Source organism: Grammomys surdaster, unplaced genomic scaffold (genome assembly GCF_004785775.1).
Source record: "Grammomys surdaster isolate TR1022 unplaced genomic scaffold, NIH_TR_1.0 125846, whole genome shotgun sequence".
Taxonomy (NCBI): domain Eukaryota; kingdom Metazoa; phylum Chordata; class Mammalia; order Rodentia; family Muridae; genus Grammomys; species Grammomys surdaster.
The window spans coordinates 2,581,541-2,604,619 of record NW_021620672.1 but is presented as its reverse complement, the minus strand read 5'-3'; the positions used below and the strand labels follow the sequence as shown (position 1 = coordinate 2,604,619).

The 23,079-nt window shown below is 44.0% G+C and overlaps 1 protein-coding gene across 3 annotated transcripts in view; it reads right to left on the bottom strand.

Annotated features, from left to right (window-relative positions):
- Dis3l2 (DIS3 like 3'-5' exoribonuclease 2) overlaps positions 1-23,079 on the bottom strand; it is a 314,214-nt gene that overhangs the window by 58,145 nt on the left and 232,990 nt on the right. For all 3 annotated transcript variants that reach the window (XM_028789560.1, XM_028789559.1, XM_028789558.1), the window contains one exon: positions 11,447-11,554. In XM_028789560.1, coding sequence (XP_028645393.1) covers positions 11,447-11,554 — 108 coding nt within the window. The remainder of the gene's footprint in view (positions 1-11,446; positions 11,555-23,079) is intronic.

The following is a 23,079-nucleotide window of genomic DNA, read 5'->3' as shown; positions in this document are numbered from 1 at the left end:
CACACACACACACACACACACACACACACACACACACACACACACACTGTCTCTGTCTCTCTCTCTCTCATGGAGCACTGACTGTGTGCTCTTACTGGTGCCACATGTATGAACAAGACACAGAGGTTGCTGCCCTCTGGCAGTTTAGACTACTGGGAGAATTTAACAGACAGCTGAGGTCTATACTCTTCCCCAGCACAAAGCAAGGCCACATGGGAGACTTGCACTGAATGAATAGCCCATGGGAAGTGTTTCCATTCATTTGGATGAATGGTCATTAATGTCACAAAGAGGGAAGAGACGATGGGATAGCTGTCTGAGACATGACATGGGACTCTGACAGCAGGCTGATGGCTTAGAGAAAGAGAAGGAGAGAGAGGAGCCTAGCAACTCTCTACATGCTGAATCTACCTAACACAGTGTCTATCCTAGATGTATGCAGTGACCCTTGTGATCGATCACCCTTCCTGAAAGGAAGAACTGTGGCTTTTAAAAAATGACAACAGGGGCATGTGGAGAACAGCAGTTACTATTCACATTTTTATTCACTTGGTGTAAAGATCTTTATAAGGAATCTGTAATATTAGATTTTATTTTTTCTTTTTTAAAATTATGCTTTTCAGATTATTTCAAGAATGAGCCCTATTGCAAATAGCAAGAGACTCTGAGTTCCTGTTGTCTATGGCAATCAGGCCTCACATCTGGCACTCACAAGGCCTTGCATGCTATAGGCAAGGACAGCTACAGAGCCTGGTGCAGGGCTGGCAAGTGGTCTGCAGAAAGATGCAGCTAAGGATCTCTACAAGAAGCCAGCCAGGTGACCAGGCTTGAGATCCGAGCATACCCACAGTTCCTGAATGGAGCCCCAGCCTCCTTCATAAGGGCATGGCTGTGACCTCTTCATTCTTGTGGTCTCAAAATTTCCCCTGGAGATAAAGCTTCTTTCTTTTTTTAAATTTTTTTCCCAAACGAGTTCTCCCTCAGCCCAGACCTGTATACATGTATGTTAGGCAGCCTGTTTTCAGCCTGCTGACAGATGGTGGCAGCTTACACTGTGTGCCACCCTTTTTATTCCTACACTTCCCAGTGAGCTAGCTCATGAACTCCCTCCCGCACCCAGGTCTTGACATCCAGTCTCCTGTGGCCCACACCCTCCTTCCTAGTACATGACACTCTGCTGTACAAATCTGGTGGAAGAACTGCTGTAGAATCGGATGAGTGCTCAGAGCACTCTAAGTTTTATGCACAAAACTTTACAGCAAGCTGTACAAAGTTTTTAGATGCCCTTCTGCCTGCACCCCCATGTGTCCTGGCTCAACACATCTGTTGCTTCCTTAGTACCCTCTGATTGTTGAGCCCTGACCCATGTGTAATCCTAGGATGCCGACTATTGCTCACCAAAGCTTGTGTACATGCCCACTAAAAGTGTACCATCTTATACGAAGCACCTGTTCCTACCTAATGGGTACCTCTGCTTCTTTGTTTCCTTCTTGTCAAGACAGATAGCCTTTCTCCAATGTCCACATGAAAACTACCAAACTTTCTACCTCAGTGCTGGCTCCCATAACACATTTACCTGACTTCCTTTCCTCTTTTGAGTTCCTAAATCCCTGACATTCTATGCCAGCCTTCTTTACAAACATACAAAGGAGAGCCTTTTTGAATTTCCCTTCTCAGCCAAGGCTGTCTGGCTTTACCATGGCTCAGGACCTGTGGGAGGCACAGCTGACATGTACTAGAATAGTTTCTAGCCTGGGAAAAGCAGTCTTCAAAGTACCTCTGAGGAAGGCCAATAGAAAGATGCCAGCCAGGGGCAGCTACCCACAGAGAAAGCAGCAAAGACCCACATGGAGGAGACTTGGGCGCAGCCAGCCAGCCAGGGTACAAGTCAGGCCTCTCTCGATGGAACACCTCATTAATTTCCAATCTGAAAACTGTACTCACATCAACACCCAGTCCATAACCAGGGCCAGTGGCAGAAGACAAGGGGCTTTTCATGGAAAAGGTAGGAAAAAAAAAAAAAAGGAAGAGGAGGAAACACTTGGACAAAATCCCTGAGGAGATTGTGTCCTCCTTCCTTTGCATAACCACAGGATTCAGGCTATACTGAATTCTACACAGGATTCCAGCACATACTGTGGGGTGCCAGTGTTCAGAATGTCAGCTTAAACACAGTCTCTCCATAGACTGAAGGCACATGGCTGAGAAATACATCATCTAAGGAGGTACCCACCTCCTGACCTACATCCTGATACCTACAAGACCTAAAACAGCCCAGTGCTGCTGGTCCCAGCCTCAGGCACATAGCCTTTGAGCATAATTTTGACACAGGGGACGAGGCATTGACAGTCAAGTTTACAGCTGGGCACTCAGGTGAGGAATACTCAAGAATAATGCTCACTCTTAGGTTCATACCTAAAGATTCAGACTAAAAAATCTAATGGATACACATACACACGCACACACACACACACACACACACACACACACACACACACTTGTTTATTTTTAGCTGAAGGTCATAACATAGATAATGAGAAATAAAATATACCGTAAATACATACTCATTTCTACAATTTATAGATACAAAGGCATGGAGAAACTTTTGGACATTCTGTCCTACTCCATGAAGATGGTTTTTTTGTTTTAATTTATTCTCTGAAAAAATAAACTCATTGAGACATCTTTGTGTCAAAAAACTACTAGTAGAGCTAATTTAAAATTTTAAATAACTAGACATGAGATGACTTTTGCACCTCTGGGCTTCTCATAGAGAACTTTTAGTTCAAAAAGCCCGGAAGGCAGAAAGAAACTCTTTCCTGACTGGAACAAAAGCAGGCTGTCTGCAGTGCTGGGAGTGTCTGGGGGCAGCAGACTGCTGCTGCTGCTTCTTAAAGCTAGGAAGGCAAGGCCAGCCTGGCCAACAAAGCTATCTCAGCCAACATGGTCATTCTGTCCATCCTGGCCAAAAGGACAGTCAAAGGTGTCAAGAACAAAGTGTCTGGAAATGACCTGGACAGAGAAGGTAGAAAGATGGGGACAGCAAAGGGCAGGACATTGCTTGATGGAAGGGAAGGGGACTCCTTATGGAATGACCTGTGACCAACTAGCTAAAAACTGTGGGGTGACTCCAGAGTGAGCAGGGGGCTGGGTTAGGGTCCTCCTTCACTAGGCCCTCTCTCAACTGAGGCCTGAGGTGACAGAATGAGACCCAGGTTTCTTCTTATAACAAGAAAAAGACAGCAGGGTAGAATGAAATTGTAGCAAGGCTGCCATCCCAGCAGCAGCGGCTCCATTCATCCCACAGGCTTGGTCTTGCTATGTCAAGACCACCAGTGACTGGGACAGGACCAGTGCCTTAGAAGCCTGGCAGCACAGGCTGGGTGGTTCCAAGTCTGCCAACCTGTTTGGCTTCTAAGTCAGCTTGTGTGCAGGGTAGAGTCTACATAGAGAAGAAGCTGGAAGTATATGTAAGAGAGGATGGCCCTGTCTGGCATAGGTGGGAGAAGAGATCCTTGGTCTCATGAAGGCTGCATGCCCCAGGGGGTGGGAATTTGAGGGTGGGGAGGTGGGAGTGGGGGGTAGGTAGGGGTACATCCTCAGAGAAGCAGAAGGAGGAGTGAGGGGATAGGGGGTTCTTGGGTGGGGAGGATGGGGTAAGGGGATAACATATGAAATGTAAATAAAATATCCAATAAAAAAAAAGAAAAAAGAGAGAAGAAGCTGGAATTAACTACACAATCTTAGCATTCTCTGGTTTGTCCTCCAGTCTCAAGAGAGATCATCAGGTCCTTTTTCATCCTGATCTGACCACAGCTGTGTGAGCTTCTAAACTCAAGACAAGGAAGCAGAGGAAACCAAATCTTTGCCACATACAGCAACTAGATCAGGGGTTCTCAACCTGTGGGTTGCAACCGCTTTAGGGGCTGCATATCAGACATCCTGCATATCAGATGTTAACACTGGGGCCATCTCAACATGAGGAACGGTATAAAAGGGCCACAGCATCAGGAAGGTTGAGAGCCGCTGGGCTAGAGGGAACTGAAACGAGCTGAGCCTGCAGGTTCTGCTGTGGCCAGGAGATAGGAATTGTGTTCCTGTGACAGTGCGCGAAGCAGCTGTAATCTTCAAAGTGTTTCCCTCTCCTGAAGATTGGCAGGAGGCATCTTTAAAGGCTCATCTTTGGGACTCATCTCTGTACAGGAAGGAAACTGGGGGAGGGGAGGGAGAAAGAAGGAGAATGTGGGGAGCAGTGGCTGTGAGGGGTGGGGGGGCAGGTTCTGGACCCAGGAAACATCACAGACACCTTCTGCCAGGTGAACCTAGTGCTTCCTTTGAACAGGTCCATTGTAGGCCAGCTCACAAAGCCCCTTGTTCTTGTAAAGACACTCAGCACCACGAGCTGTTCTGCTGTTTATTGAAACAATCACCTTATTTCATATCTTGAAAACGTTTCATTTTGAATTCTGCTTTTCATCCTCAAGCTTCAGAGCATCACCACTGAGTTCTGCTGCTCCTCTGATGTGACCTTAGGTAAGCCATCTAGCTGGCTGGTGTCTTCTGTGGGAAATGGGACTCGAGTGATATGGAACAGCAGCTCCTTCCTCCCTCCCTGCTGCAGAGGTCCCACAGACAGTTCTAAAATAAAACAGCTAGGCTCTGCCCCTGTAATGACTAAGGAGAGATTCTGGGAACAATTTCTGATTCTCAGAACTAGGCTTTGAAGCTATTGTCCTCCTGGAGCTGCTCAGGAAAGGTATTTAGTAGTGTGCCTGGGTATGAAACACAACACCCAGCACTGCTTTTAGTAGAAGCCTTAAGCTACATGGCATGGTGGGAACCTTGCTCCATAAGCATGCTTTGGACCACAGTGACCCAGGAAGAATACAAGAGTTGACTTTTCAAGCTTTTCAGTGGTGGTAGCTGGCAGGCCAATGGCATGAAAGTCCACAGGGGTCATTAAGGAAATGAAGAACAGCACTGTGAGGAAGCAGGGCAGGACTACCTGAGATACTCCGCAACCCCCAGTATGCAAGATCACAGGGCTGAATCAGCAGCTGAGGATGTACATGCTTATCCAGGGCTCTCCTTCTTACTAGGCAACTGGGATAAGCGCAACAGTGGAAACATGTGCAAATCAGGGTAAAGTGGTTTCTGGGTAGAGGGCACTGAACTATGGGGGAAAAGTAAAACTCTGGTCTGGGCTTAAGAGTCTGGCAGGAGAACAGAATGGAGCAGAACTGGCCCTGGAGTGCAGGGCAAATGACATTTACCATTGGGGAACCTGACAGGGAGCCCATCGAATCACCTTCCCATGGTCTACTAAACCCCATTCCCAGCCCCTCCCTTTATTCTAGTCAAGGTAGGAGAAGTGCTGGCCCTTGTCCTGTGGGAACTCACTGCCCACAGAGGCTGAGTCCTTCTTAACCAGGCTCCCAAACTGACTCCTTCTTCACCTTGTCTGCCTTCCACTCAGCGTACAAATGCACTCTGACATCTCATCTAAGGTGAACAATGTCTCAAAACGACTTTTGCTTTTAAGTTGCAATACGCCTTCACTGTAGGAAATTTAAAACATGCAGCAGGGAAAAGAGAGAATAGACAGTTTACCACCAGGAAAGAAGGACTTCTGTCTGGATGGGGGAAATGTCTGAGATTTTTAATACTTTGTATGGTATCTGAGTGCAACAAATACTACTCAATATTTACTAAGTTAATGAATAAGAATGTCATTGCTAAGAACGTCAAAAGGCTTGGGTTTCATCGTGAGGTTCTGGACTTGATCCTGGAAGAAACGGCATTTTAGCTGGATCACAAGGGACACACAGGCTTCCTGCTGGCAGAGCTGAGAAGAAGGGTCTTCAAGAAAGGGACAAAGTATGTATGGAGTCTCAGTGTGACAACTCCCTGTTAAGTTCAAAGAACCTCTCGGTAGTAAGAATAGAAGATGAGGGCCGAGGCATGGTGGTGACAGATGGTTATGCAGGGAGAGCTGGTCTCTGTAATTCATGCTTCAAATATTGGACTTTTGGGGTTAATCAGGACATGTGGCCAGAGGAGATGAAGAAATTATATAAAGGAATCAGATTCAGCTTCTAATGGGGAAACAATAATGGCCTTATCTAGAAGGCCCGAGAATAAGACAATGTGGACTAGAATTAAGGCAGTCACTGTACTAAGAGAAAGAGGACTGAAGAGAGGCACCAACGAACAGCTTCAACTTGCTCAATGTAGCAGATGTAAAGGGGTCTAGAAATCTAAGGTCTGAGAGGGTGGCCACTAAAAGATCCAGAAAACAAGGGCTTATTTTCAGGTTGCAATGGGAGCATTTTTACTGATGAAGAGAAGGCAAGGATGAAGAAAAGGAGAGAGAAGTGCTGAAGTGGGGAGTGTCACCAGTACTGGCTCAAGGAATGCAGAGATTTTCTTGCAGGTACTGAAAATACTCATATTAGAAAAACAATAACAATCATAAAATACATTGGGGCAGCCTTCTCATGGCAGACCATGCCTGCCTTAGGAAGCAGGATATTATAGTAGTCTAAGGAAGACTGCAAAGCTTTGTCCACTCCAGTACCACCCCTTCCAACCTTATACCCCTATACCAAGAGAAGCCCTCACAACCTGCAAACTCAGTCTGGGGCTTCATCCACACAAGCTTCGGATTTGTTCCTCTTCATTCACCTGGGCTCTTGCTTCTGGGACCTTCCATGGCAACCTGACCTCCTACCTGGTCTCAAGCTTTTAGTTCAGGCTTTCCAGTCTAGTGTCCTGGACTATCAGCCCTTGGACCTACAGTGTGGTATTGAACTTTTCATTATGGGCATCTTGACTGTGAGGGAGAGATGTCACCACATCCCCAGGCTTACAACTGATCCATCTCTGATGCTGTCACTGGGTCTGGGTAAGCACAGAATGAAGAGTGTGGTCAGTGGGCCTTGCCCTACAACCCTGTCTGCAGTTCTAACCCTCATACTTCCTATCTGGTGTGGTTTGGAGGGAGGCCCAGCACCCTCGCAGACCTGTGCCTCTTTTACACCTGTCTTCTAGCCCTCATTGAGCAGAAGGCCTGGGCTCCATATACTGCTTCCAAAAGAAACTCCAAAGGCCAGTGAGTGTTGGAGTTCACATTTTCCTAGTGTTTCTTTTATGACCCCCATATTCTAGAAGCACATCAGACTAGGCAGCTTTAATTTCTCAGGTCTTCCCCTGGCAGCATAATTTAGATACGGTTTTCTTTGCTTTTGACTTGAGGTAGGATGATTCTATGGGCTTTTCTTTTCTATTTAGTCATTTTTTAGTTATTTAAAAAATAAGTATTTATAAAAATATAAAAGTTATTCATATTTTTACAAAACATTAGAAGATAGAAAAAATAGAAAAAATTACTCACAGTTTTACTATCCAAAATACAGCCACTGCTGGCATTTTGTGTTATTTCCTTCTGGTCTTTTTCCATTCACCACCCCTAAGCCTGCTCCCACATCCACCAGATTATGGCTGCTGGCACCCTGCACTCATAGCTCCCTCTCTGTAGTTCAGATAATGTTTGCCTCTTAGAGTTTGAAAAGGAACGTTTTACCAGATAATTAAGAGCTATAAAAACCAAATGTAATGTGTGTAGCTTTATTTGATCCCAATTTGGACCAATTGATTGGCGAGAACCAAGGAAATGTATTACGAACTAGGTTTTGGATGGCATCCGGATACAGCCCTCACTGTTAGGTGTGCTGAGGACAGTGTGGTTACATAAGAGAATGCCCAGATATTTAGTCACATATCAAAACACACATGAGTAAAATGACATGTCTGTGGTTTGTTTTAAAAATACTATAGTCTTAACAGAGAATGAACTCTTTTTTTTTTTTTTTTTTTTTTTTTTGGTTTTCCGAGACAGGGTTTCTCTGTGTAGCCCTGGCTGTCCTGGAACTCACTCTGTAGACCAGGCTGGCCTCGAACTCAGAAATCCGCCTGCCTCTGCCTCCCAAGTGCTGGGATTAAAGGCATGTGCCACCACCGCCCTGTGAGACTCTTAACAGTACTGAATCTGTGAAACAGGGATGGGGGCTTATTGTGATGTCTTCCTCACACTACATATACTTGAATTTTTTTCTAACTAAAGTACATATCATTCTAACACAATTTTTTGTTATTATTATTATTATTAGACAGGGTCTTGCTATGTAGCCCTGACTGACCTAGTGCTCACTATGCAGCCCAGGCTGCAGCTGTCTCAGAACTATTCGAACTCCCTGTATCAAGGCACTTCTGTGGCGATAGAAAGAGGAAGTGTCACTGTATTCCCTGTGCAGCCTTTTCCTTCAACAGATTCATATTTGTCTTGTTTTGGTTTGCTTGATCAAACAGGAGTTCATCTCCAAAATATGGCTCATGGACTTTTGGGGGCCCCTGAGCCCCATTCAGGGGCCTATGTGGTCCAAAATGTTTTTGGCCATAATCCAGGGCATTATACAGCCAACTCTGTATACTGCCATTTGTAACAGTGGTCTGGAAGCCCTGGCAGGTAAAACATTTCACCTGCAGGGGACACAGTGGTCACACTACTCCCCTACCACACGCTGGCAGGAAAGAGAGAGCTAGAATGTTCTCACGATACAATCAAAATCCATTACTTTTCTATGTTTCAACCGCAAGTACTTATTCTTCATGAGGCAGGAGGATGGCCTTTAGAGGAAAAGTATGTACATAGCTAGCTGTGAACTGAACTGATAAATAGTATCCTTTCAAAAATACCATTTTTATCTCAAGGAACAGCTGACATTGAAAACACAGTTATTTCGACTTGGGTATTTAGTATTTCAAGGAAACAACTGACATTGCTCATCACTCATGATACAAGTTGAACTTTTGCAAAATTCTAGAAACCTTGCATCTGATACATGAGCTTGTGGGTTTCCTAATACTGAAAAGGTTGGGCTAGTAAGAATAACAATGACACTAACAATGTGGTTTTTAAGATGCTATATATTGAAATGTGCCCACAGTTAGAGGTCAGCATATTAAGTCAGTACTTTCTAAATGGCCAGTATACATTAAAAAGTCATGCCTGGGTAAAAGTTCTACTCTCAGGAGATTTTTATGTAACCTGATTAACAAAGTTCATCTGATACTGTGTTAGTCTGTCCGGGCTGCTATAACAAAATACCACAAACCAAGTGGCTTAAGCCATAGAAATTTACTTCCCACAGTTCTGAAGGCTAAAAGTTCCAGATCAAGTGCCAGCCAGTCCAGTCCTGGTGAGGTCTGTTTCCACAACTCCAGCACAGCAGCTGCTCAGCAGCAGCCTCCACATGTCAGGGAAGAGACAGCACGCTCTCCGCTGTGTCTTTTCCCCCCTTTTTATGGGCCTGAACTTTACTAGTACACTGTCCCACTCTGATGACCTCATGTAGTGTGCACATGCATATGTGCATGTACACGTATTTGAGTGTATGTGGTCACTCCTGTCACAGCGCACATACAAAGGCCAGAGGACAACCTCAGGACTCAGTTTCCACCTTCTAGTATAGATGGAGACAGGTCTTTCTATTGTCTGTTACTGTGCTGTGTAAGGCAGTTGGCCCAGAGCTTCCAGGGATTCTCTTTGCTCTGCCCTGCCCTGCATCTCAAAGTAGGAGCACTGGGATAGCAAACACTCACCATTATGCCTGGCTTTCCATGGTTTCTGAGGATTTGAATTCAGGCCCTCATGTCTGCACGGCAGGCATTTTTACCTACAGAGCCATCTCCCTAACCCAGCAGCTTCCTTCCTCTTACCTTTCTTACTTATACTCCTCTTTTCTCTTCATCTTCTAATTTCTTTATTATCTCTCTCCCATTCCTGCTTCCTCTCTCATTTCTAGTTCTCTCTGAAACAGTTGTTCTGAGTATCCCAGGCTGGCTTTCAGCTCACGAGCTTCATGCCTCAGCTTCTATGATTACAGAGCCAACATGAGGCCTTATGAAGCTTCCCAAAGAAGGGCTTTGTAAGTGCTGCTTTGTTTCTGAGACTGCACATACCTGAAGACAGGCTTTTTGACTTTCACAGTTTACTGATAGCTTAGCAGGGTATATCTGATGGGGATCCTGTCCTTTGAGACAGGGAGAAGTTTTCCCTGCACTATCACAAAGCTTCTGAGGCTGGAGTAAAAGAGTCTGAACTCAGTTTACCTTCTGGTCTATTGTGTGTGTGGCTTACTTTGGCCTTCCTAAGGCCTCTCTCTGGTCTTTCTTTGACTCCCATATCCTGAGACTTTATGAGGGTTTGTACGTTAGGGATGGCATGTCCTCATCACTGGGTTTGCAGTGAACTTTCTGCACCTGCAAAACCACATCCTTTAAAAGTGAATGGTTTCATTCAGCATTTCTTCCCATTTCCTCTGCTCTGGTTTTTGGAACCAGCACAGAGCAGGCTCAGGTAGGGGTGTGTGTCAGATTGATCCTCTAATTTTCTTTTCTTTGATCATTCTGGAATATTCAACTTTATTTTAAACCAGAATCATGAATCTCTATTTATTTCTATCCTGTTTTTAATCTTTAAAATCTCCAAGCTCCTTCCCCTCAAAAATACAGCCCTTTGAAGTTAGCTACCATAGCATAGATAGCTTCTGTTTAAAATTCTCTAGTGGTTATCAAGGAGGGCTCCTTCTCCTTGTATATGTGTTTTGCTGTATTTATTTTAGGAAATATGCTTTCCACATGGTTGTCTCTTCACCTTACTTGGACCCTCTTTATAGTTCAGTCTTTTTGGCTCCCACCTATTATCATAGTATATATATTTCCCATGGTCCTTTGTGGTGTCTGCGACCAGCTTTTCAGAACCTGCCTGAGGAAGCCCTAGGTCCTCAAGTATGACTCTGCCGTTTGTAGTCGCTCACTTTGGATGGGGAGCTGGTTGTCCCGAGTGTCGCCTTTACTCCTAGCCTTTGCTGCTGGTGTAGAGGGAGTGCTTGCAGATACTCTCTAGTCCTGTGTTTTCCTTACCTCATGCTCTCAGTCAACTGTTACTCTACTCATCTTTGCTAAGCTTCGTATTTTCAGCCATCTCAAAGGAAATTGCAGCTTTTATGGCCGTCTTCTTCAGGACATGTCAGAGGAACATCAACTCCACTATTCATTCACAGCCTTGCCTCACAGCTGCCTTCCAGATGTACGTGCACCATCACTGAAGCCATCGTCCACCCGTGGCTCTCACCTCACAGCTAGTGCCCTCTATTAGCCGGTAAATACTGGCAGTGAGGAGGGTCAGCCTTACTTCCTAGGCAGGACTGGTTCTTCTGAGGCTAGCTAGGGTCCTTAGATTTCTTTCTTACAGCAGCTACCCCAGACCTTCTGCATCCATCCACCATGGAACTCCAGTCTAGTGCAGGCACATGGTGCTTCCCACAATACATGGGATGAGGCAGTGGATGTGGAGAATGAACGACAAAATAGAATTTGTTACTACCTTGCCTTCAGGGGTCAGCTTCCAGATCACAGAGAAGGTCAGCTTGTCAGTCATGGGGTTGAGGCTGCAGAGTTCCTCACACAGAAGCCTGGGAAGCATGGGGACCACCTGTGAACAGAGGAGAGTTTCTGAGCACCCTGGTCTAACCCGCAGGAGCCTGTCTCAGGCATTCAGGCATAGTCCAGACGCAGAGTTTTGGTGAACTTCCAGAGTAAGCTGATCGTGAAGCAGGCTTACTCCTCATGGCCTCTGCAGAAAGAGTACACACATTGTCTCAGCTCTGCCTGGGAAGTAGGAAGGGAAAGTATCAGACAGTAACAAACACTGTCACTGTTTGTAGTTACAGTCCAATCTCTGCATCCCTAGGTTCTGCCAAGGCTAAAAAGGTTTCTTCATTTTTAAAATTGTATCTGCAGGGAATACAAGTTTTCTTCCTTGTCATTATTCCCTAAGTAATAAAATACAGTACTACATTAATGATTATGAGTTATTTGCAGAAAATTTGGAGCCTACAGGAGGAAGGGGCTGGAAAGATGGCTCAGCAGCTATGAGAACTTACTGTTCTTGCAGAGGTCTGGTTCCTAGCACCTACATAGTGGCTCACCCCAGTTCAAGGGGATTTGATGCCCTCTTCTGGTCCTTGTGGGTACCAGACATGCACAAAGTTCATATACACTCATATATAAGATAAAAATAAATTTTTTAAAGAATATAGGGGAGGTTTGGTGATATAACTGTTCTGACTGAATAACATACTTAAGAATTCAATGTCTGAATATAACATCTTATCAAGGTAAAATAACCAGTTATTTAATTTAGTAATTGAATATACCATAAGTTACAAAATTATGTTGGAGTATAAACAGAATAATACAATATAACTATTACAATTGAAGTTCATAAATTCAGATTTATAGATGAACACTGGCCAACCAATCACCCATTTTTCGGGATTTTCAAAATTTTCACTATTTATTTATGTTTGTGTGTGTGTGTGTGTGTGTGTGTGTGTGTGTGTGTAGTATGGCACATATGTGGGGGTCAGGGACAACTTAGAGGGATTAGTTCTCTCTACTATGTAAGTACTAGAGATTGAACTCAGATCATCACGCTTGACAGCAAGCACATTATTCAGAGAGCCATTTTTGTCAGCCCCATTTTTGCAGTTTTAAGCCTGAATTATTTCTCTCACTTATTATTTTAATCTCAAAATAATAAACTGATCTTGCTGATTATGGTGGCACACACTAATACTAGCACTCAGAAGGCAGAAGTAGAAGCAGACAGATAGATCTCTGTGGGTTTGAGACCAGCCTGGTCTACCTAGAGAGCTCAGGCCACTAGGGTTATGTAAACAATCAAATAAACAATAAGAAATCTAATTATATGACCTGTTTTTTTTTTACAAAAATAATTTGTATTTAATATACTTCAAATGATGAGAAATAGCTGTCACTGAATATTATTTATATTATTTATAATACCAGAAACAAATTAGTATCTCTCCCTGCTCTCCCCACCAAGATACTTTGCCTTCTCTCTCTCCTGCTTTCAAATCTATTCCTTTTCCCATATCTTTCTTGATTATAATATTACCACCTACTCTCTCTCCCAAATAGAAATAGCATTATAAAGCCATTTCTTTCCTATATTTACTGTGGCCTAACTTGACATATACTACTGAATCCTATGCTGGGTTCAATTCACTGGGAAGGGAGGGCTGTTAAACTATATTTATGTAAATTTAGCAAATTTCTTTATTAGTTAAACCAAAACCAATCTCCATGGTTTCTCTCACTTTGTGAAGTTTCAGTGATGTGCTGTTTCCACAGAAAGCATGCCCTTAATGTGGAAGAAATTTAAGATGCATGGCCAATATTGGAAACAAAAGTTAATAGCTGTTTGGCAGTATTCTAGAAGTTTTACACCCAATGACTACGTGAGAACTTTTGTAACAGCTTCTATATGAAAGTGCTATTGACATTTTCTCTTTTTCTTGTCTATTTTTTTTATACCATCAGCCCAAATGATGCAAACTATTTGCTATTTTATTTTTTGTTCATTTGCTTATGTTGCCTAGGCTTGCCTCAAAGGATGGCTTTGCTGAAGAGGCTCTGAACTTCTGATTCCCCACCTTCTGAGTGTTAGGATTACAGGTGTACATGGCCATACTTGGTTTATGCTGTGCTGGGAATTTAACCCAGGGCTTTGTGCATGCTAGGTCAGCTATAGCCTCAGTACCCCACTAGCTTTAGTAATAAGTTAAAATGTGTTCTAACATATGACATTTTCATGTATGTCAAGTGTTTTATAAAACACTGCATCTTCATCTACACCAACACACTATAGAGTTTCTGTGTCATACACACTGTTTTGTGACAAAGTTACAAAGATTTTCATATAATTTCAGCCTTTGAACTATGCTGTGAACTGAATTGTACCTAACCATTTATATATTGAAGCGGTACTCTCCGGTTTAACAGTATTTGAAGACAGTGTTATTAAGTGATTACTAAGGTTAAATGAAGTCATAAGGGTGGGACCTAGTTACACAAAATTGATTTTAGAGGATGAGGGGACAAAGAACACACTGTCCATCTCTCCAAGTAGGTGCAGAGGTAAGGCCATGTGAGGACACAGCAACGAATGAGCCAGGGAGTTTTCACTGGGAATCACACTGGCTAGCACCTGAAACTGGGAAAAACTATATAGGTCTGCTGTTGAAGTTACCCAGTCTGTGGTACGCTAACATGGAGGCTGATCAAAGCCCACACGTTTTTCTGGGTTGCACTGTCAAATGACGACACCAGATGTTCTGTGAAAACTGGCCGCAACAATTAGTCCAGCACTCAATATTTATTTTTGTTGTTGTTTCTAACTGGACAATGTTCAAGGAAGTATCATACTTCAAGTTATAACATTACTTTGGTCATCATACTTTAGTGTTTATGAAACCAAAGTCATTGTATCTTGGGCCTAGACTGGACCCCGAGACAGAAAGCACTGATAGGAAAAACTGGTGAAATCCAAATAAAGGAGGAAGAGCAGTTAACAGCACTGTCCCAAAGGCGTCTCTCAAGTTATTCATTTATAAATTATGTTATACATAAATATATTTTTTTGCTTTTTATAATAGTAATCTTGATCTATTTTCATAAACAAGTATGGGGCTAAAATTTTATGTATAAAATGAAGAACAGAGAAGGGTTCAAGGTCTTAAGATCATTAAGCAGCTGAGGGCAGTGCAGCAGAGGCAGCAGCAGGTGGAAATAAGGAAGGCTTTGGACAGCGACCTTAGACCCTGGGCCCAGTACATCTTGATGATCTAGCATGTTAGGACAATTCTGAATATTGGTTTCCTTCAGAGCAAAGTAGCTCTGAAATACCCACTAACAATCAACGGAAGAGTCCAAGCCCTGTGTCCCTTGGCTCAGCTTTCCTTATCCAGCCCTGTGCCCGGGTACTCCCCTCTAGCACACACAGCCTGAGCCCACGAGCCACCCCACTGCAAGCCCTTCACCTGCCTTCCCTGCTAGCTGCTCCAGCTTGTGCACATGGTGTTCCCGTTTTCTGGACCCCTTTCTCGACACTTTGCTTCAGGCAAACTTTGGCATATCCTTGCACACCGAGCTCCTTGCCATGTCCATGCTTCTCCAGACTCCCCCAGGCAGAGAGTGTACTGTTTTATAACTTCCCCTGATCTTTCACAGAGGCTGTGGGACAGTCCCAGAGAATAAGCACTTACTCTGCCCTCTGTGCCCTGACCCCTTGCATCCCAATCCTTAGTTAGGTGCCCCGACTCCAGGATGTGGAACTCCCGAGAACGAAGGCAGGCTGGTCTAGCTTTGTCCTGCTATCTACCTCTACACAGGAGGCACTGTTAGGACACAGATGACCGACTTCTGTTATAAGATAAATATTCTGGTTTTCTCCATGTTCTCTTTCTGTATCTCTCGGTCTCTTGTCACACACACACACACACACGCACACACACATTCGTGTAACAACAAAACAAAATAAAACAATAACAACCAACCAACCAAATTCCAACAGTTTATAAAATCCTTGCTGACAGATATTCTATAGTAGCATCTTTACCAAAAAATGTACATGGCAATTAGTACTTTCAGTAGAAAGGGAAGATTTTTTGGCTACCCTCTGGAAAACAAAAACAAAAACCTACTAGCATACCCTATAGCTGTCCAGGTTATCAAAACTGTTTTGGTTCTCCCACTGGTCAGATGCCAAAGACCTCAAGTTTCATGAAGAATCTGTGGCAGCAGAATTACATTTAACTTTTAAGGGACAGTTCTTTTAATATTCTTTCTACTAGCTCCTGGGGAAGGAATCAGATGGAATTCAGAGGAAACAGTCCATGTTCATCCAGTTTTGTAAATAGGTGGTTAGGCCTGTGCCTTTCAAAGGAGAAGAAATTAAGAGGTTATGATCACATTTGTGGTTTGGCACAGTACAACCTCTCATAAATCCACTGGTCCTCCAGGGGTCACTGTGCATGCATTCCTGCTCAACCTGGAGTACAGCAGGCTTTCTTGTGGAAGAGTACTGGTGAGGTGGGGCTATTCTCTTAAAAGATGCTTTCTCAAAACTCTGCCCAGGCAGGTGAAGAGGGAGAGAGGTGCCCTGACTGACCCTATGCAGCACATGGGCTGTGTGAAACTAGTCACAGTATCTGGAGAGATTCTGGGCCCAAGTGAGGTACAGAGCACCAAGATAATCAGGAAGGATCTCTCTGTAGAGAAAGTCCTGCTGTGGACAGCATAGGACCAGTGCCTATGGTTTGCAGGGCTTGATATGTGGGGCTATGCTCTCCTGGCCCTGCCTATATCACATTCCCTCCTTATATGGACTTCCATCCCAGCTCCCCAGCTGCCTAACTCCCACTGTCCTAACTGCATGCTATGTAACCGACCTCATAGTCCGCCTTCTTTGTTCTCGGGACCCTACTGGCTACACACTAAGGTGTGGAGAGCCAGTGCCGTGCCCTAAAGATGGCGCATGCTGCCGCCTTGTTGGAGTGATAAATAACTCCATATTTAGGCATGGGGCTGTGCTATGAGTGGTGTGATCTAGTGGGACCTATGGTGATTGTCCACGTGGTGGCCAGCCATTGGAGGAGGCTTTGGTATAAGAGTCAGAGCCGAGAGAAGAAAGGAGAAGCCAGAAGAATCCTGATTAAACTGCCTGGAGAAGGAACCTGGTTGTCCTGCATCTTCTTCCCGCGGTCAGCGGCACACTAAGGGAGGCAGGAAACATGCTGGGCTGTATAGGGATGCATCAACAAATAGTCTCAGCTCCTGTCATGACTTGATAGCATCTTTCCCAGGCTTCATACTCGGTACTTCTCTCCTCCAATTCTTCTACCCTCTCACTCTTTCTCAGCAGAAAAACTCGTTTCTTGTACACAGAGAAGGTAGACTTAAGTTCTTTCTAAGTACTTTCCATCAACTACCCTCTTGAGCCAATTTCCCTAGCTTTTCAGAGATGCCCTGGTCCTGTTATCTCATGGCAAGTGTCCCATGCCTTCATTCTGGAGCTCTTGCTAGTGATCTTCTTACTCCGCTGGTTTGATTCCCCAAGTGCAAAGATGGAGCTGCCCTTAACTCCTCTGCCAGTCACACTCCTTGTCTCTCCACTTGAAGCTTCTCAAAATGGTTTATACTTCTCATCTTCTATTTTTTCTTAATTACAAAAATTATACACTCCTTGTAGGAATTTTAGATCCTATAAACCAAGACTTGAAAGCACAAACACCATGGGATCCCAGTTCTTCGAATGTTAGCATGATGGTACAAACCCCATGCCTTTCATTTGTGTACACATGACCATATGGAAGGTAATATATTGTGGAGTCTATAACTGTATGTTGTTTTTTTCAAAATGTAGAACCAGTGGACACTCAAGACTGGCCTTTCCTGTACTTTCTTCTCAGTTGGCCCTCACCTTCTGTCCTCTGTTCTTCCTGTGGTACTGCCTTCTTCCCCTTGGTTTCTGTCTTATCTACTCTGCATTCTGAGCCCTGCCTCTTCCTGGAATCTAGACTCCTCTGTTCTGATACCTGAATCTGGACATCACAAATTCTCTAAACATAGCATGAGAACAGAGAGCCTGGTGTTTTCCTCCCTTCGTGAGTTTCCATCCTCTGCAGTGATGTTTCTGTAAGAACAGTATCTTATCCTCCACCAAATGAGCAAATAAACCACAAAACTTCCCAAATCACTTAAGAGACAAGACGCTTCCATTCCCACTTCCCCATCCCTTCTCACCTCCTGAGCTATTGGGTATTATCTTGTGATAGCAACAGTCCTTGCCTACGACACCCAATCAGTGCCTGTGTCTGAAGGTCTGGCATTCTAAACCTCTATCAAGTGATTCTCTTTGTCTCCACTTACAGTGTTCAAATGTGGACACTTGTTTTCTGCCTTTGGATATAGCCTATAGCTCTTCGTGGAATCACTGTGGGCAGAACTTCTGTTATAACTCAGACATGATTTTGAATGTTTTCTCATTCAAAGTTTTGTGTGATCAGAGCTTGTTTCTCAGTACAGTAGTGCTGACAGACGGTAGAGACTTTAAGAGGTGAGGCCGATACTGGCTCCTTCTTTAATCCTAGCTGTCTGTCATGCCATATGATTTTTTTTATATACAGTTGTTACCATACTATCTGCTTTGAAATGATAAAAAAGGGGCTCTCACCAGAGGTGGCCTTATGTTGTTTACACTTTCAGGCTTCAAAATTCAATATGCACCTTTAATCCCAGCCTTGTATGATAGAGGAAAGGAGATCAGGGGTTCAAGGTCACCCTCAGCTACAGGGAGAGTTTAAGGTCAGCCTGGGCTGTATGACACTTTGTCTCAAAACTAAAACACAAACAACAATAGCAAGAACAACATAAAAGCAAACCAAATCGACCAATCAAACAATTATCAAACAAAGAGTCAAGATACAAAATTGAAGCCAGGCGGTGGTGGCGCCTTTAATCCCAGCACTTGGGAGGCAGAGGCAGGCGGATTTCTGAATTCGAGGCCAGCCTGGTCTACAGAGTGGGTTCCAGGACAGCCAGAACTACACAAAGAAACCCTGTCTTGAAAAACCAAAAAAAAAAAAAAAAAAATTGAACTGAATAAACCTCATACCCAGCTTCAGGTATTTCATGGAAATAATGGAAAACAGAAAAATAAAGTTTACTTCAGTAATTTTTATTTTTTAAAATATGGATACTCTTCAAATTTGCATCTAAGCTTTTCTCAAGGGCCATATTAATCTCTGCATCCTAAGTTTAGTTTGTGTGTTGCTGAAGCAAATATTACCTCCCTTTTCTCCAGACTTCAGTATGTTCTTTACTTTTAGGTTTTGTGTGTGTGTGTGTGTGTGTGTTTGTATGCCTGTATGAATGTATGTGGTTGTATGTGGCTATGTGTACCTGTACATGAGCAGAGGTCAGAAGGTATCAGACCCTTCAGAGCTTGAGTTACAGGTGTTTTGTAAGGACACTTGGCTTGTTAACCTGACTACTGGGATATTGTTGAGGTTTGGTCATGATTATGCATCAAGTGGTCTTAACTATGAGCTGTTTCTCTTCCCATGCATCTTCTTTTTTATCTGGTAATAACCTGCAACCCTATTCAGGCAGATGCTCTGCCAGCAATCACTAAATTCTGTTTTAGCAATCCTATTTATATTAGGTCTTGTTGCCTTTACCTTTCTCAGGAGTCAATGTGCTAGATGAGCTGGATTTTGGTCTCTTATTGATGAAAGGGTCCCAGATACGTTTGGCTGGACCAAGAAGTCTTCACTAAAGACTAGACTAATAGGATGGATATGATGACAGAGGTGAGGAGATCCTGAGCTATACAATAACACCTCAAGTCTACAACAACAAAAACAAAACACAGAAAGAGCAAGGTTGGGTCCCCACAATCAGTGGCCAAGAGTCATGTGTACTATAAGCTGCTAGGGAGAAACTGCCCTCTGCATTTATCTCAATGTAAGTAGCAGCAGTACCTGAAGAAATAGCTTCTTATTCCCCCACCCTTTGCATCTCCTTCCTTTTTGCTGTGTGATAGGTATTGCTGAAGTTGGAGGTGACTGTTCAGCACGATACTATAGCACTGATAAACACTTTGGAGAGTCTATGAACAAGGGTGTCTGCCTCTGTCGGGGCACTTACTCAAAGTTTCAAGGGGCAGTGATGTGGAAAGGACCCTGGTACTGATATGCTAGCCCTGACTCTGACTGAATTCTCCTTTATCCAGAGTTCTCAAGAGAGTTTCTACTTAGAAGGAAGGCCACTCAACTGTTCTCACAACTGAGCGTAACCTATGACCCTGAAGGAAGCCTATACTGCTTACTCTGCCACTTCATGCCTCTTTCCAACTTCACACCCCAGCAAGGTCACACTACATGCTGTTCCTCAAACACAGTACTTCTAAAGCCTTTATTTATTTTTTTCTGTCTTCATCTCTGTCTCTTTCTGTGTCCCTGTGTGTGTGTACACAAGTGTGCGCCTGTGTGAGCTCTGTGCACCACCAGAGGCCAGGAAAGGCTAGATCCTCTCGAACTGGAGATATTAGTAGTTGTGAGATGCCAGGTGGGTGTTGGGAGCCAAATTTGGGTTTCCTCCAGGAGTAGTAAGAACTCTTAACTGCCAAGCCATCCCTCCAGCCTCTGAGCATACTTTTTTTTACCCTCTGCCTGGAAGGTCACCAGTACCTGTTTCTATCTATCTAGACATTTTCCTAAAATGTGAGACATTTCAAAGCTGACCTCTGTGTCATCTTTTCGATTTTTGCAGAAGCTGTCCTCCACTCCTTCCAATCCAGGTAGACACGACTTCCCTCTCCTCTCTGTACTTCTGTAACTAAGGTAGCCCAGTATACCGGAAGTGCTTATAATGTGTCAATCTTTTCTGATCAGGACCAGGACTAGGTCAGCTTTGCATCCCTGACACCTGCAGTCTTCAGTCCTGCTATGTGGGGAAGAACGATAGATCTCGCAGCAGAGGAAGGCAGAGAACTGGGGAGTGTTTCAGACCTAAGCCCAAAGTTCAGTACGGACAAAGCTTAAAGGCTGGCTGTAGAGAAAGGAGTGATGACAGGACCCTGACTTTCTAAGCATTCTGGACCAGGGCTTGGGAGAGTTGAGGGAACTGGTCATTTAGGTCAGCACACCACTGCCCAATACTGCTGGGTGGGGGTACCAACAAGACTATAAAATCTTACATGAGCCTCAGAAAGCAGAAACATCTGCTAAAGCCACAGCGGGTAGGCTGGCCAAGTTCAGCAGTGGGTGAGCCAGGACAGCCCTGTGACCAGTTGAAAGGGCCACAGAAGGGAGGAATCAATCATCTGGGTGCGGAGGAACAGGAAGGATGAGCAGTGACATCAGGCCAGACACTCACAAGTAATGGGGGTCTCCTACTGCCTGAGAGGTCACACTCTGTCTTTTTAAGCCAAGATACTGGCTGGGCCCCCAGGTAACCCGCCCCTCATTCCCTCAGTGCACTCCAGATCTGCAGCATGGTAAGTCAAGGTTTTCTCCTTTGCTTAGGACTTAGAGGTTTTCACACCACGGCATGCTCAGCTAGCTCCCCACTCACAGACTAAAGAAACCTAAAGGAAATAGATAATATACTCGCCAGCCAACATTTCTACTTAAAGGGTTTCCTTTTTCATATCAACACTTCTATGAATTCAGAATTTGAGCAACTCTTTGCTACACAGTTTGACATTAACAAACAGCAACACTGACAACCTGCTGGTGTCAGAAAGGAACATCTTAAAACTCTTTGGACTCTACATGAAGACAGGCTTCCAATCCCAATCTTTGATCTCTATTATAAAGCACTACCAATAAAATATCCTCGAGATTTATGGGCGAGCTTTCATCCGAGCTGTTTCACACCTAAAATAACATGCATGGCTGGGCCAGCAGACACAAGCTTAGGTTTAGGTTTCAACTGTTTAGGTTTTCTTTTACTTTAAAACTTAATTCACTATTTATTTTTTTCTAATTACCTTAAAACTTAAAATTAAATTGTATTTCTTTCCCAGGGAAGATATTAGCTGAGCAGATATCACAGCCTCTGAAAATAGGTTCAAGTTCAGATACACAGTTGTCCCTATCCTAACAGAACCATCTGTGTCAAAAAGAAGGGTAAGTTTTAACATTTAAACAGACACTACTTGAATTTATCTTTCTCTTAGCTATGTTCCCTCATTAACTTGGGTTACTGAGTCCTTACACTGTCAGTCAAATCTCAACAAGAGGAATTTTATTTAAAGCCAGTGAGCTAGGATCTGGACCCAAGACTGGTTCCCTGTGTACTGTCCTACTCTCTGGGATCCTTCCCCAAACTAAGCTTAGACTGTGACTCTGACCATCACTCACTTATAAGTCGGCATCTCAGTGAAAAGAAGCGAGAGTCACATTTCCTATAGATGGGAAATCAACTGGAACTCCTACCCCCGTCCCCTGGAGTGACAGAGTTGGGAAAAAATGATTTGGCTGAATGAGAGAACAGAGAATATGCAGAGGGAAAGGCAGCTCACCCGCTTTTAAGACCTTTATAGTCAAAGTAAAGTGAAACCAGCAGAAAGTTCCTGGACACAGCCCTTTAAGAAACAAAGCTGAGTAGGAAGAAAGGTCAGAGCAATGCTTCAAAGGCATCAGAATGCACAGCTCCTACTGTCCAAGGTTGCGGGCCGGTACCTCAAGCTCCTGCCAAGCTGGAGGCAGGGCTGAGCAGTGGAGTTTCACAGCCCTTCTTCCACCAGCTCCCCACCTTGAGAGGTCAACAGCAGAGCCTCAACCAGCACTACCAAAGAGATTCTTGAACTGTGACAGTCACAATACCAAGTAAAGGGAACAGAGAGGGAAATACTAGTTATTAATCCAATTTCATTCTTTTGGTTTCTAATTTTGACACAGAATTCCTGGTTAAAAGAGGAGACTGCAGCTTCAAGACAAGAGAAAGCCACCTGCTCAGAGGAAGGGGTCTAAAGTTCTCATCAAAGGGCAGAGTTAAACTGTTGCAAATGAAGAGCATTTCACACTTACTCACTTGACACAGCCTTTAAGTGTAAGCAGTCATTTCCCATCTCTACACTAACTAGAGTTTTTGTAGCTACAAGGGACCTGGAAGCTCATCTTCTTCTAAGTCTGGACCATGGCAAAGCCAGGTGTGGCCAGCATCTCTGTCAGGCAGAAAGTACACATGGGACGCCTTCAGCCTGAGGTCAAGTGCAGTCATTGTATAAGAGTCAGAACTGCACTCTCAGAAGGGTCAAGCTAAGAAGAGGGCCCTAGAGTTTAATATGTTTTTTTTTCCTTCAAGATGCTAGTATAGATACCAAAAAGAGACAAAGTTGAATGGAGGCCACTCTCCCAAAAGTATGTGTGTGCATTTTTGTCTACATGAATACAGGCATGCACATGCTATGGTGCACGTATGGAGGTCAGAGGACAACCTTGAGTGGTGGTCCTTACCTTCCAACTTGCTTGACATAGTGTTTGTCAGTGTCCGTGCCTCTGTGGCCTGCCTTAACAGCATCTAGACAACATAATTACCAAAAGACTAAACCTTTTTGGGGAGCATCATAAAATAGGAGTTTCA